Below are 15,786 nucleotides of genomic sequence, written 5' to 3' on the forward strand. Positions count from 1 at the left end.
TTTAGCAACAGTTCCCATGTAATTGCTATTCCAGAAACTCTGTTGGCTAATTAGTAGGTGATCTTTGACTTAGTCCATCTCTACTTTCTTCCTTGCTTTTCTGCACTCTCTCTGCTTCATTGCTCTTGGCCCCTCTTCGAACTGCTTCTCTCTCAGTCAGGAGCTTTGTCATCAACATGCTCCCTCATCATCTCTTCCTGATCGTTCACATTCCTTTCTTTCCTTCACTTTTGCATATCTTCATCCAGTCACCTCTTTGGTATTCCCCTTGTTGATATGTGATTGTGTAATTATCTGTAATGACTTTCGGTTTCAGGAATACTATAAATGTGTTGCCCAGTTTGCCAAACTATAGAAACAAAGTTTATTCGGGTATACTCATAAGACAAACGACACCAGAAAATTCATCATGGGCACTGCAGGGAAAGTAAGTATACTGCCTTTGAAATAGAAACAGATCTATGTCATTTTCACTCTTGACCAAAAAAGAGTGTGCTTAAACAAAATTTAGTCTTTGTTTCTTCTGATCGGGCTGCTAACAAATTTTAATGACAATAATATCCAGTGTTTCCCATGCTGTGGAAAGTCACCTTCCAATACTAGGATAATGATTTTCTGGCAACTTTGTGGGTGATAATTTAATATATTGTAGCAAAAGCCTTAAAATTTGCCTATCATTTGATCTGAAAATTTTATTTCATTTATTATTTTTATGTGTATGCATGTATTGCCTGCATGTAGGTAAGTGTATCCATGTCATGCAATGCCCGTGGAGGTCAGAAGAGGCTGTCAGGTCCCCTGGGACTGGAGTTACAGACAGTTGTTAGCTGCCATATGGGTGCTGGGATTCGAAACTGGGTCTTCTGCCAGAACAACCAGTGTTCTTAACCACTGAGCCATCTGTCTCTCCAGCCCCTGATCTGAAAATTTATTCTAGTGAAACAGTCACATATATTCTTATAAGCAGATTAATGGCGTTATTTTAAAGAGCACAAGACTGGAAGTGACATCTGAGAAATATTAGGAAACTGAAATCACAGTATATTTAGTCAATGGAGTCCTAATTGGTCATTAAACACCACCTGCAAAATACTCATAATGTTACATGGACCAGCAGGCTCAGCATGGTCATACCAACACACACTACATACACAGAAAACATCAGTTGGAAGAACTCACCCTAAATTGTCAGCAATGGTAAGAGCTGTGTGAGTGTGTGTGTGTGTGTGTGTGTGTGTGTGTGTGTGTGTATGTATGTGTGTGCATGTGTACCTTGGTGTTTTGTGTTAAGCATGTATTGCCTTTGAAATAATTATTTCATAAAGCTTATCTTTTACATAACTTTTAAGAGTGGAAGAAAAACTATTCTAACTATTCTGTTCTCAGGAAGAAGTAATTTTTTCTATATCCTTAACTGGAAGCTCTTGTGACACTGAATTCTCACCTCCATTTTCTTTAAGCTGTGAAAATCTATATGGCATCTAAATTTCTTAAAAGACACAACAGATTGACTCCATCTGTGCAGTGGTCTGACCTGCAAAAGAAACATTCAGAAAATTATAAGCACTAGTGTCACCAGATACTAAATGTAAACTGTTGGCCTCCCCTCACCCTGAACTGCTGCCACTGGGAGACCGTTGCACACCGGTTCCCATAGCCGAAGGTTGGGGTGAGGAGAGAGACAGGTGGGAGGAGGGAGGCCTCAGGTGGCTGCAAGTATGGCAGGAAGAAAACACCTAGGAGGCTGTGTCAGTGGACAGCTCATTTATTATGGCAGAAGCAGAGGTTTATATAGGAAAGCTTTTCAGGCAAAGAGGCAGGGTTGGGTTTCTGGTGGGCAGGCAGGTGTGGGGAGAGAGGGGGCTTCTAAGGCTACATGGTCTTTGTCCTGTCCTCTGGTCACATGATCTACAAGAGACCTGGTTAGGATTAAAGGATTAGAGGCCTAAAAGTTTTGCTTGGGGGTTGTTGGGTAAGAGACAGTGTATCTAGAATGGAGTGGGCCGGTTTCCTGCCGTCCTTTCTAGGAGGTATCCAGCCTGCGGCCATGCTCTACATTCCAGGCACTCCCGACTATCCTAACATCTCCCCCTTTGTCTTTTATAAGGAGTGGGTATCATCAAATTCGGAGAAGATATTAGGGATAGTTTGGTACTGGACCAGGACTTGGTTGGTGGATATTTTAATGATGTCTTGTATGTGACTTTTGAAAATTTGAATTAGACAGGGTGCCATGGAAAGCAGGGTACATAAAGCTAGCAGGGGACCCAAGGAGGGGGTTGGAAAACCATGGAAAGAAAGATCCTCAGGGTAGATGAGCTGGTAATCTTGACAGCTGCCTTGAGGAGGTGAATAGTGGGAAGAAGGAAAGAAAATTATGGAAGCCATGCAGGTTTAGAGGCTGCATGGAGGTCCGACATGTGGCTGACCATCAGCCACATGGCTGGGAGAAGGAAGCTTTAGAGAAAAGGTGAAAATATACAGGACGCTAGGGGCAGCCCAAAGCCTTAAAGAAAGCATGTTTAGTAAGAAAGCCATGAAGGAGAAAAAAGATTAAAAGAAAGGGTAAGAAACATGTATTTAGTTACTATGTAATTTTCAAATTATAGAAATGGCATAAATTACAAATGAAAAGATATTTATAAACCAGCACCTCAAAATATATGCATAATTTCATATAAAATTGGAATAAAAAATCAACAAAGGAAAACATGTAAGACAAATTGATAGATAGTAAATCACCCCTTTAATGTTTAAAGAACTCATTTGCATTAACAAGAAAAGCAACAAAATGCCAATAGGTCTGTAAAATATACCACCACACCAACCTTCTACAGGCAGCTCATAAGCATAGCAAATACCCACCACTGCTGCACTAGAAAAATACTAATGAAAATAGTGAGCTGTTTCTGCCCATCAGATACTTTGTTTAATCGTTACTGCTGATACTAATGAAAGTGGAATAAATGACAACATAGTTGATCTATGATCTGTTATTTGGGGAGTAAACCAAATGATTCAACCTCTGTAAAGAGAAATCAATTTAGCACTTGCAACATGTCTATCCTTTCCAAAACAATTTCCACTTAAGGAAATCAACCAAGTAAAAATTATGAGCAAATGTATTCATCACAATACCATTGATAATAGTAAAAACAATGGGGAAAGTCCCATATTTAGGTAACTATTGATTAAGAAAATGAGGACACAGTCAAATGATAGTATATAAAGTGGCATTTAAAATTGATTATAAAGCACTTTGAAGTCATGAGAAAATTCTTATTAACAAGTCAGTGGTAACAGTTCAGTAAATACTGGCTGCTGTTAGCAAAAGAGAAGAATGTAAAATTACTTATTTTCATGATCTAAACTATTTTTAAATTATTAAAATTATAAAAGTAAAAAATAAAATGGTTTTAAAAGATAGGAAGGATCTGTGCTATGTTTTTCATAGCTTGCATTTGAAATGCAGGTCATCTTTCTAGATTTTCCCTTCTGACCTTTACATTCTTACAAGTAATAACAAGTGGTCATTCGTTTGTCTGATCAGAAAAAAATACATTAAAAAAATTCTGTTAATAAATGTTGTTTTGTTTTCTTTGTGTCTACAGACAATCACATGCCAGGCAGCCATTGCCTGGGAAAAAAATTCTATTTCAATTGAAGAAGTGCAAGTTGAGCCACCGAAGGCTGGAGAAGTTCGTATTAAGGTAAATTTGAGTCTGTCAGCCTTTACTTTTGAAGGCAAATAAAAAGAAACACTTCAATTTTTAAAAAATAGATATCACAAATGAGATACACATTTATTTGCATCTTCTCGGCCTTTTTTAATAAGAAACTTTTGAAAATAAGATAAATAATATGAATGGATATCTGACGGGTATTAGAAATGTAACACAGGTTGTCCTCAAACTCAAAATCCTCCAGCCTCAGCCTCTTGAGTGCTGGGGCTACAAACATGCTCCACCATACCAGACGGTAAGGAGCAGAGCTGGATGAGAGGAGAGGATAGTGGACAATTAACCAGGACATATTGTGGACAGTGACCTACACGTGCTATGCACCAAACGCTCTTCGGGTGAATGAGAAGTACGGGGATATTGCTTCCAATGAATATTCAACTAGAACAGTGATGGAACCCCTTTGTTGTCACATTCCTGTCACTTTTCATTTTGTTCTCACACCCTGTCTTCAGTACAGCACTGTGCATGGAGTTGATACTTTTCTGAGTGCGAGTTCCTTATTTCCAAGTTGGAGAGCAGTGGAAAGAATTGAGCACTATCAGCTTAAATCCTCGGTCAATCTAAAGCCAGGACCTGAATATGCCCACTGGGGTAGATGAACCCTGGTCTTGCTTATTCTGTGGACAGCTACCACAGATAATTGCATATTCTCATTTGCTATACAAAACAAACTAATAAGGATAAGCAGCCTCCTACATATTTAAAAGGGCATTTCCAGGATTTGATAGCATCTCAAAACCATTTTAACACAGTGAGAGCCTAAACCATAGCTATTTCCCACGTCATCTTCCCACCTACTTGCTGCAGCCATGACACAGTTCTGTCCTGTGTTCCAGCTGTAAAATGCTGTCTCTTCCACAGCAGGTAATGGAAAACTTGTATCTGTGCTTTTCCGCACTGTTTCAAGTGTAGTGGGAATCTATAGGTTATTGCAGTGTTTCATTTTGAAGAGTTAATGTAAATGAGCTGGTCCTGTAACAAGCAAGAAAACTTAACTCATTATCTAAGAAGTTTTCAAACTTCCCAGTGACCGTTAAATCTTGCAATACTCATTTATTTAGCTTAAACTTATTTTACAATATTATCTTACAGAATATTTTCCTTTTTTACTTTTGAGTATTTTGCCTACATATACGTAACTGCACCACAAGTGTGCAATGCCCACAGAGGCCAAAAGAAGTTGCCTGATCCCTTGGAACTGGTCTGGATGTTTGTTAGTCACCATGTAGATACTGAGAACCAAACCTGGGTCCTCTGCAAGAGCAGCCAGTGTTCTTAACAGCTGAGCGATTTCTCCAGTCACCATGCTAAAAAGTATTTTCAATGCACAGGTTTAAAATTGTGAAAATTTATTTACCCAAAGTATCAAACACTTCACAATATTAGGCCTATATTTTTGTAGGTTTTGATATTGCTATTTGTCAAAAGAAAACCTTTTCTGTATAAGAATCACCTTTATGTTTCAAAATGCTTAGCTTATATAGACTGGATTTGAAAAGAAAAGTTTAATAACAGGTCTGAACATGAAGGCGTGTGGCACTGGAGAAGTCATTCAAAGTCTCTGCATCTCCCTTCCCATCTCTAAATTGGGAGTGAGAAGACATACTCTGTGTCCCTGCTGTTAAATATAATAAAAGAAGTAATAATAAAACAGCAGTGGTCAGTCCAGAAAGGAAGCTGACACATAATTCCCTTCAGAAGACACAGTTCATTAGGCCAAAGGGCCTCCAGGCCATGATGGGACCTTAAGGTGGGAGGAAGAGAATTAGACAGACACAATACAATACCAGAAATCTAACACGACAGAGCCTTAAAGGCAAAGTCCCTCTAACGCCTGAAGAGAAGCTTAAGAATGAGAATGAACGAGATAAAGGGGAGAGAGAGAGAGAGAGAGAGAGAGAGAGAGAGAGAGAGAGAGAGAGAGAACACAAGAGGGTGGTGGAAAGGCCAGGGAAGCGCTTCAGAGAACAGCCATTAGATCATTTCCCCCAGCAAATCCCCTGAGAAGTCTCTGGACCAATCCCCAGAAAAAAAAAAAATGGGGGGGAATCTGATTTATGTTTGTGAGGCTGCTGGAAAGTTTTATTTCATGTGATTTAATTCAATATAGTGTAGGAGTGTGAAGGAGCCAGTTTCCATAAATTGAGAGCTGTCATATCACAGCACAAACTGGTTTCTTAACGCTTTCCCAGAGAGATCTGCAGGGAGGTGTGGCTTGGTCGCTTCAGGTTGTAGGATCTGATCTTTTAAAAATGACAACTCTCTTTTAGGGCAGACCCATGTTTTAATACCTCTGAGTGTTGTTTTAGAGATCAAGTGAAATAATTCATGTGAAAAATGAAAATTTGGTCTCAAAAGAAAGAGAAAAATCATAAACCAGTTGTCTCTTAGTCACTCATTTGTCTATGCAGATGGTGTCTTCAGGGATCTGTGGTTCCGATGACCATGTCCTAAAAGGAGAACTCCCAATGAACTTCCCTCTCATTCCGGGCCATGAAGGAGCAGGAATTGTGGAGACAGTTGGAGATGGAGTGAGCTCAGTGAAGCCAGGTAGGAAACAGGAAGCAAAACTCTTCCCACAGCAGCGAGCCAAAGAGCTTCTCAGAGGGGAAACTCTACAGGTGCTACTAGCATATTCAGAAAAAAAATTCAGAGTTTGTCTCTAGATTCTTCTGACTAATGATCTATCATGATAGCAAATGTAGCCAGTGATTGTAAGAGACCCATTGTTGTCACCTCTATCTGGGTCCACTCTGGTAATCTAGGACTCGGGGACAGTGCCTGAGCCAAGTTATGCACACAGCCAAATAAATGAAGGTTGATGTAAGACCAGTGTATTTCTAAGTTGATGGAAAGCTCCTTAGATTTAGGAACCACCTCCTATATTTCTGTCTCCCAGAGTGCTGAGCACAGTGCCCATCCCAGAGTTGGAATGAAGTAAATGTTTGACAAGTGAATGAATATTCTAATCAACTAGAATATACGGCTTGAATGTTACTTGACAGGATGATGATTTCAAAGAACTTTCCCCAGTCACATCAAAAAGGATCTTGATATTGCTGTTCTTAGCATGCCTAAAATGATCACAGTGGATGAAAGCAATCACACACAGATTGACATAATTTAGGAACTCCACAGCTTGGGACCAGCTGCACAAAGAGACTTAAGAATATGTATTGTAAGAACATTCATGAAGCCATCATTGGTGTGTTCGTTTGGCAAGAATTAGTTAGGACGGTCTAGTGTGCATCTGACACAGGCAATGTAGGCAGAACGAAAGTAGATACCTGTGCCCGTCAGAGAATGTGAAGAAGTAAGAGATGTGGGCAACTGCTCTGTGGCTAGAAAATCCGCGAGGGAGTTTTGTGGGAAACGACAATGAGCGTTTGAAGGAAAAGAACAGGTGGAAGACTGGAACTCCAGAGTCTGAGATCTAGGACGTGGAAATGTTTAGAGTCAATAAAGGTAAGGTGTGCTCTATCTAAATTTAAAGAGCTTTTTAATGCCATCTAAAGGAGTTTTCCCATGTGATAAAAATGTGTAAGGGCCAACACAGGGACAATACAGTAGACCCTGACCAAATCTCAGGAGTCTGTGATGACTGGGTGGATCCACCTCTTCCCAGATTCAAGACAGTTGTTGCTCAGGGTCTAGAGCTGCTAAGACCCAAACATTATCCGGAATACTGTGGCTTTAAAGGTACCTTTTGTGGCAATTGCTCCAAAGAGAGAAAGGGGGGGAAGGGAGGAGGGAGGGAGGGAGGGAGAGAGAGAGAGAGAGAGAGAGAGAGAGAGAGAAACTATTTTTCTCTGGAATTGGCACAGCTTAGATTTCAGGTCCGAAAACGAACTCCTGCCAGTGTCAGAGGTCTGCTGAGTGTCAGCCTGCCAGCAAGGCAGAGAGATTCGAGAAAGAGCTCAGACACTGTTGGGCTGGGCTACTTTAAGCAGGCGGCGACCAGTGGGAAGGGAGGACAGTAAATCTTTCAAAAGGAAAACAAAGGAATTAAACTAGTTGACCTTAAGGGTCCTTCCTGTTTTTTTACTATTCTGTTTTCTAAGTAGGGGAAAGCAGGTCTACAGCTATCTATAAAGTAGGGAATGTCCCCTAATCCTCACCATTTGCCGAAAAGAATCATGGGATTTCTGAAAGCAGGTTTAATGATTTCTGTTTTGAAATAAGCACGAGTGTTACGCTGGCTGCCATCATCTGTCCATAGCACGTTCTCAAATGATCCAATGCGATTTTATTGTATTTTTATTCCATGAACATTTTCAAATTGTTGACTTATCATTTTTTCTCTACACAGGGGATAAAGTCCTCACACTCATTGTTCCGCAGTGTAGAGAATGTGACGCCTGCTTGCACTCCAAAGGAAACTTCTGTGACAAGCAAGAGTTAGTAGATTTGTCTCTCACCCTTTTGTCAAATTGCTTGCATTGTACAAGTGTTGATGTGCTTAATGGTGACCACTTCTCTCTTTGCAACTCCGTGTGTCTGTGCTGGGCTTGTGTCTGCGTCACTGTGGCACAGTGTGCTGCCTTGTTCTGGGACGATGCTGGATGGGACCTGCAGATTTTCCTGCAAGGGACAGAAGGTTTATCATTCTTTCCGCACAAGTACATTCACTGAGTACACTGTTGTGCCCGAGATTGCAGTGGTAAAAATCGATGATGCTGCACCTATGGATAAAGTTTGTCTCATAGGCTGTGGTGTTCCTACCGGCTATGGGGCAGCTGTTAACTCAGCCAAGGTAAGGTACCGAATAATACAGCTATTTTCCCAGAAAAAAATAAAAATAAAAACTAAGCCAAATCCGTCCAAACGGTTAGACTGGTATACATAGTTACAAAAAGTACAATGATTTTTATTTGTTTGTTTATTTTCTTAGCTATGCTTGTGCCCAGCTTTGAAGACTGACACAACATGGTTTATGAATTTGCAGGTCACCCCTGGCTCCACCTGTGTGGTTTTTGGTCTTGGAGGGGTTGGCTCAGCTGTGGTCCTGGGCTGCAAAGCCTCTGGTGCTTCTAGAATCATTGGGGTTGATATCAATGAGAAGAAATTTCCCTGGGCAAGAGCCTTAGGAGTCACTGATTGCCTCAACCCGAAGAAGCTCAAGAAACCTGTCCATGAGGTGGTGATGGAAATGACAGGTGTTGGTGCTGACTTTGCCTTTGAAGTCATCGGACACACTGAGACTATGGTGTGTGTCTTGGGACACAGTAATGGGGGCAGCCTTGCATATATAAATATAAACTCTCCAGGAAATGTGTTTTGGACCTATGTGCCCCAAAAGAAAAATAGAATATAAATTCACTCTAAAACCTTATTTTATAAAACAAAAGCAATATATATGAAGGGACATAGGTTATGGTATAAAAAATTTTAAAAAGAGTCGTAATACCAGTAATATGCTTTTTTCATTCCTGGTCCTTCATGTCCATGTACTTCAAACCTAGCTAAGTATAAATGCTATAGGATTAGTGTGTGTATCAGTGTCCTCTAACAGGACTGGTCATTCATTTGAAAAAGAATGCTTGTCAAACTCCTGTGCCTCAAGGAGGTTGTTGAGTGTGTTACCTTCTAGAGATACAGGATGAACGACATAGGCCCCATCCTCTGGAACATACAGTTTAAATAAGAGAGTGTAGGCATTCAAAACACTGAAATGCATGGCTAATCCCTCATCCAAAAGTTGAACAAAGTTGGTGAAGGGATACAGAGAACAGAGAAGAGGGAAATAAGGTAAAAACTGAAGACAGAAAACATGGTTAAGAACTAGAAAAGATGTGTGCTGTGGACCATTGGGAAGTTGAATTTTTTTGAAATTGCATGGATGCCTGTTTGTTTCATTTCATTTTGTTTTAATAGAAGTGAATTGAGCAGTGAGGCATAGTGAGGAAAAGGTGAGGTAAAGAACAGGGTTGAGACTTTTAAGACAGTGACTAGTTTTATTCAATACACAATTTATTTCTGTGTACCTAGTAGTGCTCTAAGGGTTTTAAGAATGCTAATCATTTCATCCTTATAACAAATCTATATTGTAGGTGACATTCTTCTTTACACAAACAAGGAAACCAAGCGAAAGGGAAGTTAAGTGCTTTGCCTGAGGTCATACAAATTGCAGAGTCTTTGCTTTTTATTACTAAACCCTACTAATTCTCTGACACGCTGCCTGTCACATTGTTGAAGTGAAAGAGTGCCTAAGAGCAGGTTCACTGTCTAGGGCCTTCTGAGTTTCTTCTGCTTCGGGAGTAGCTGGTATTTATGCATGGGCCATGCTTATGACTGTTATCATTATCAGCTCGCTGCTTGGAACTCCTGCAACTACAGCTACGGTGTCTGTCTGATCATTGGGCTGGCTCCATTAGACTCTCAGCTTTGCCTTGAGGCATCAAAGATTGTCTCTGGAAAAACACTGAAGGGCGTGTGTCTGGGAGGTAAGTGGATGAACAGAAGGCCCATTCAGCAGTCAGCTAGTCTCAAGAGATCTCTTTCAAATTTATAGAAGCTCAGAGGTCAAAGTTCCTTCCCTTGAGGAACCAGAGATACAGTAAATGTGTCCATTGACTCATCCTTTAATGAATTGCAATGTTCTTCAAATAAATTTTTAATGTGTATGTGTTTGTGTGTGTACATATATGTGCAAGTGTGCAAGCATGAATGTGTGTGTTTGTGCCTGTGAAGGTCAGAGTTCAATGCAGGTGTTTCCCTCTGTCACTCTATTTTTAGAGGCCAGGCCTCTGACTGAACCTGGAGCTCACCAACTGGACAGAACTAGCTAGCCAGTGAGCTCCAGGGCTCCTCCTGTCCCCACCTCTCCAGTGCTAAGATGACAGGTGCATGCCACCATGATGGGCTTTTTTTATGTGAGTGCTGGGGACCTGAACTCGTGTCCTCATGCTTGCATGGCAAGTACTTTACCAACCAAGCCATCTTCCCAAGTCCTCAAGTTAATTTTAATTAGGTAAATTAAATAGTAGAGCTATTGAAGTTTATAATTTTTCTTCCAGAAAAGTGTTTTGGGTTTTCTTCAGAGACTGAAATAATTTATTCAGCTTTGGTTCTGCATTGATGGATTCAAAGTTTGTTGTGTTATTTTAACAGGAATACCTTTTAGTGTCTTAAATGTCAATATATAGAGTAAACTGGTATGCTAAGCCTGACTTCTGTCTTCCCGTAAGAATCTTTATTTCTAGGCAATATTGATTAGCACCTTTAGGACGTTATCACACTTATTTTGACCCATTAATCTGGTAGTAAGCTTCCATGCCACCTCCATGCATGTGGACAGAGAAGTTCCCATGCCATCCCATGAATGTGGACAGAAAGGGTTCCCACACCATCCCATGTGTTAGAGAGGAAATTGTTACTCAATGGTAATCACTGAATGTGGATTAAAGGGGTCATTTTTAACTCACTAGTATGAATATTAGCCCAAATATTATCTAAAAGAGTTTAGATAACAGATTGTCTATAGTGGCCACATTTAACAACAATAGTCAACAGATTCTGAGGTACAAATGACTCCTTGTTCATGGTCAATGACAAATGTTTGGAGGATATCTTACCTATCTCTCATGACTTACTTGATTTTAAAAAAAATTTTTTTGGTTGGTTGATATTCTAAAAATTTTATTATTACATTTACTTGGTGGGTATGTATGTGGGTGTGCATGTACATACATGTGCACACTTGCATGCCATGGTTCACATATAGAGGCCTAAGCATGACTTGCAGGAGTTCTCTCCTTCCACCATATGTGTCCCAAGGATTGAATTCAAGTCATCAGGTTTGTGCAGCAAGTGCCTTTCCCCATGGGACCATCTCAGTACACTGGTTGGTCGATATATCTCACATCTTATTATTAATAGCCTTTTTGCTTTGCAGATTATAAAACCAGGGACTGTATTCCACAACTAGTGACTGATTATCTCCAAAATAAGATTAATATAGATCCACTAATAACTCATCAGCTGCCTTTTGACAAACTCCACAAAGCCTTGGAGTTGTATCATACTGGGAAAACGTAAGTATTTTGTTAGATGATCTCCTGTATGCTGATAATTGACAAAATACTCAGACATTTCCAAGTGGTTTTGTGAAAAAGAGATAACAACTTGGTCCTTTGATATCTTTTATATACATCCTGTTTGCTACTGTCACCAATATAAGAAAAAGCTGTACCTTCAGGCCTCTCTTTAAAAAAGCCCTGCTCTAAACAATTTCAAAGAGATGTTCGAGAAGTCAGAGTAGCACTGAGAACTGTATTTTCTACATTTGGCCAATAATGTACTATTTCTCTGGTTAGAGAAATCATCTGAAACAAGTGAGTTGACATTTCTGGAGTTAAAAAACCTTCAAAAAATCTTAGAGACAGGCTTAGCCTCCTGCCCAGTACACAAATAATACATCATCTCTGAATGATGGTCAGCCTATGCGTGCTAGTGCAACTTTAGGATTGCAGCATTTGTTCAATAAGTATTAATTTATTCATATGTTCTTTCAATGCACAAGTACTCATGGCGCCTACCACTGTGTGAAGGACTTTCCCTGGGGAAATGCAACACATACACGTTTACTCATCCCAGAAAGGGAACCCACACCAGACCAAAGTAACAATTGCACCATAGTCCAACTTGATCAGCCAATGAGTTTTTATTGGGGTTACTAACAAGAGTATGGGTGATTGGTTACCTCCAGGAGCAGGGATGACCGGGGTCCCTAGTGAATCTTGCACATGTGAAATTTGTTTACCTCCTGAGTTTCATGAGCCTCTCAGTCCCTCCTGAAGGTAATAGTTCAGTTTAGAGGAAACTGCCACACAGCTGTCTACGAGGACTGCCAAAGTGCTGGCGATTGAGTCAAGAGCAAGCTACAAGCAATAAACAATCACAGCTGTGGTAATCTTAGGGCGATGCAGCAATGTGTGTCTCTCATTTTAACTTCAAACAAGTCTCCCTTCTTCATACTCTCTCCCCCACCTCTGCCTACATACTTTACTTGCTTGGTGATTTTTTTTTTAATATGTAAACTTTACATTTAGCCTCATTGTATTAGCTCATTTAAATCAAGAATGAAGAAGCCGGGCATGCTGGCGCATTGACACATGCCTGTAATCCCAGAACTCAGCACTCAGGAAGCAGAGGCAGGTGGATCTCTGTGAGTTCAAAACCAGCCTGGTCTACATAGTAAGTTCTAGGCCAGCTGGGATTACAGGGAGAAAAAAAAAGAATGAAGAGCCAGGACATTTCATCTGAACCTTTAAAAAGATTATTGTGTACTAGGGAAGGCATTCAGCAGGCAGCGGACATAGTGCAAGAGGACAGAAGCGACAGGAAGCCATCCTTTTCCTTTGTGTCCAGCCGTTAGACAAGATCCTAAGCTGTAGGACTCTGAGGAGCACAGAAGCTCTGGGTTTCCCTGTGGTCATGCAGCTGGATGGAATGGTGCTTGAAGAGGAGGGCTTCCTTTTCTGTATGACAGTGGATTCTGATCCAGACGCTGTTCAGATAATACTATTTTACATAGGTGGATTAGAGTGCAGGTGGAGTCAGAGATGGAGACAGGTGGGCTCTGTGGTTCCAGTCACTGTGCTGAAATCAGAGCTTCCCAAGCAATTCACTCATCCTATGATTATACGTCTATGTTCCAGCGTCCGTTGTGTTCTGCTCTTCTGAGAGTCAATGCTAAAAAGACCCTGTCTCAAATAAGAAGGAAGATGAAGACCGACCAATACACAAGTTTTCCTCTGGCCTCCACATGGGCACTGTGGCATGTGCATACCTGCACTCACATAAAGGCCTCCTTGAGGACTTCCTTCCATTCCTGTTTCACCTACCTGCTTATTCCTAAGCAGTGTGAGGGGCATCAAATGTGGGAATACAGTGGTTGCACAATGTGAAAAAAGCACTTCTTGAGTGCACTGCTAATAAAGTAAGTTGGAAAAAACTGCTGCTATGCAACTCATTCTGTGACCTTAAAAAGAGAAATAGTAAGTAACTAAATCCCTGATAAACAAACAAGGCCACTGATGAGTAATAAAAATAGTGCACTTCCTACTGCTTCTTAGTCTGAGACAAAGACCTGGCAAGCTTTTTCTCCTGCCAGCAAGGTCTGCTTTCCAGCTAGCCAGTCCAGATCAGTTTAGGTAACACCAAGACCAGTCATGGACATGCCCTTGGAACTGTAGCCTATTGGCTCTTTCGTCTTTGTTTAAATTGACTAATCCAAAATTAGGAGAGGGAGACCCATCAAAAAACACTTAAAAGACCCAAGTCCTCCTGGGGCTCTGGAATTTTTCCCATTTCCAAGTCCCCTCTCCACTTGTAGAGAGCTTTTCTCCCTGTGTGAGTATGTGCATATGTGTGTGTATTTCTTCTAATAAAGGTTGTTGCCTGTTGCTCTCTTCTGGGTCTGAGATTTTCCCTGTCTTTTAATTCTTCAACTGGAAGAGAAAACAAACCAATCAAGACCCCTAGACAGTTACAAAATCATGGGTTTTAATTTATGTTAGTATTGAGATGTCCACAATCTAATTTATCTCTGTCGTAGGCTCACAAAATCTGCCCCATTTCCCCAGGTGCCTTTGTGTATGGAAGATTTTCCTGTATCTTTCAGAGCACTCCAGAGTTGGCATGATGATTTTGCTACTTTTCCAATATTCTGTGGAGTCTAAATCAATGAGAGGCTCTCTCAGGATGCAGTGAGCCCTTTTCTGTCCTAGGTGCTTGATGCATGGCTCCCAGATACCTACTGGGGAAAATTTGCAACTTTCAACCCAGAGAGAAGTGTAGGATCTTCTCAACCAGACTCAGCACCTCTCTAGCTGCACCTCTTCCTTTCAAGCCTTTCTCCTCACCAAACTCAAGTTAATCATCCCATTTTGGGTTGAGAGACAGAGAAAAGGGGAAGCAAAACCTAGCTCCATATTTTTTACTTTTCCTTCATATCTTCTATCTCTACCTTGCATCATTAACGTTTTGAAACACAAAATCCATAAGGAAAGTTCTTTTTATATTCTCTATCTCTCCCTAAGGTTTTAGTTCAGAGCTGACTTTAATTTACTGTATAAAGAGAATACAGAAAAGTAAATATTCTAGCTATGATTATGCCAGTTCAGCTCGGTCACTCAGAGATGGTCCCTTTCATCTCTGAGTATTAGTTTTCACATTGTAAAATGAGGAAAATGGGAGTGACATTGTAGAATGATTTTACAGACTTGAGATAAGGTGCCTAAACACAGAAACAAAACAAAAAAGCTCTAAAATTTTATAGAATGAAATATTCAAAATTTAAAGAAAGAATAGTTTCAGAAATTAAAATAGCAGTTAACTACAAAGTTAAAACATTTTAAAGGGGGAAATAAGACTAGGAATCTCAATAAGTTTTGAGTTTCAAAAGAATAAAATAATGGCTATTTTTTTTAATTTTTAAAAGTAATTTATTTTTATGTGTGTGTTTTGCCAGCATACATGTAAGTGTACCTATGTTGTACAATACCCGTGGAGACCAGAAGAGGGCACTGGATCCCCTGGCACTGGAGCTAAGGACCATTGTTAGCCACCATGTGGGTTCTGGGATCCCAATCTGGGTCCTCTGAAAGAGCAGCCAGTACTCTTAACCAATAAGCAATCTCTCCAGCTCCCAAATAATAGCTATTTCAAATGATTTATAAAAGCTATCAAAGCCACCTAGTAAATGAATAATAGACGGTCTTCTTCATAAACCACACACAGGAACAGAAAAGTGCAGAAGCCACGTCATTTCTTTGTCAAAAGTTTGGGGTTTCAATGCTAGTACATCCAACAGGGTCAGCTTTAGGGACACTTGGAAGGCAAGAAACATAGACCATGTGGCAGGGCCAGAGCAGAAAACACCTAAAAGGTTTTTCATGACCTTTATTGAGACCCCTGTGTCTCCAGGAATGATTAGAGAAATATCAGGTTAGCCCTATGCTGTCCAAATTATCTGATACATGGACCACAAATGCAGTCCAAAAGTGATGAAGTATGCACTGCAAGCATTGTTTGTTGGGGA

The 15,786-nt window shown here is 40.4% G+C and overlaps 1 protein-coding gene across 1 annotated transcript; it reads left to right on the plus strand.

Moving 5' to 3' along the window:
• The first annotated feature begins 396 nt into the window (after positions 1-396).
• LOC103728048 (alcohol dehydrogenase 1-like) lies at positions 397-13,667 on the plus strand. Its single transcript, XM_008826174.2, has 9 exons — positions 397-427; positions 3,612-3,710; positions 6,155-6,293; positions 8,053-8,140; positions 8,277-8,496; positions 8,689-8,949; positions 10,051-10,186; positions 11,638-11,776; positions 13,403-13,667. The coding sequence occupies exons 1-9, from the start codon at positions 410-412 to the stop codon at positions 13,425-13,427; spliced, it is 1,125 nt and encodes a 374-aa protein (XP_008824396.1). The 5' UTR covers positions 397-409; the 3' UTR covers positions 13,428-13,667.
• Positions 13,668-15,786: the final 2,119 nt, after the last annotated feature.

Source organism: Nannospalax galili, unplaced genomic scaffold (assembly GCF_000622305.1).
Source record: "Nannospalax galili isolate Female #2095 unplaced genomic scaffold, S.galili_v1.0 scaffold189, whole genome shotgun sequence".
NCBI lineage: Eukaryota > Metazoa > Chordata > Mammalia > Rodentia > Spalacidae > Nannospalax > Nannospalax galili.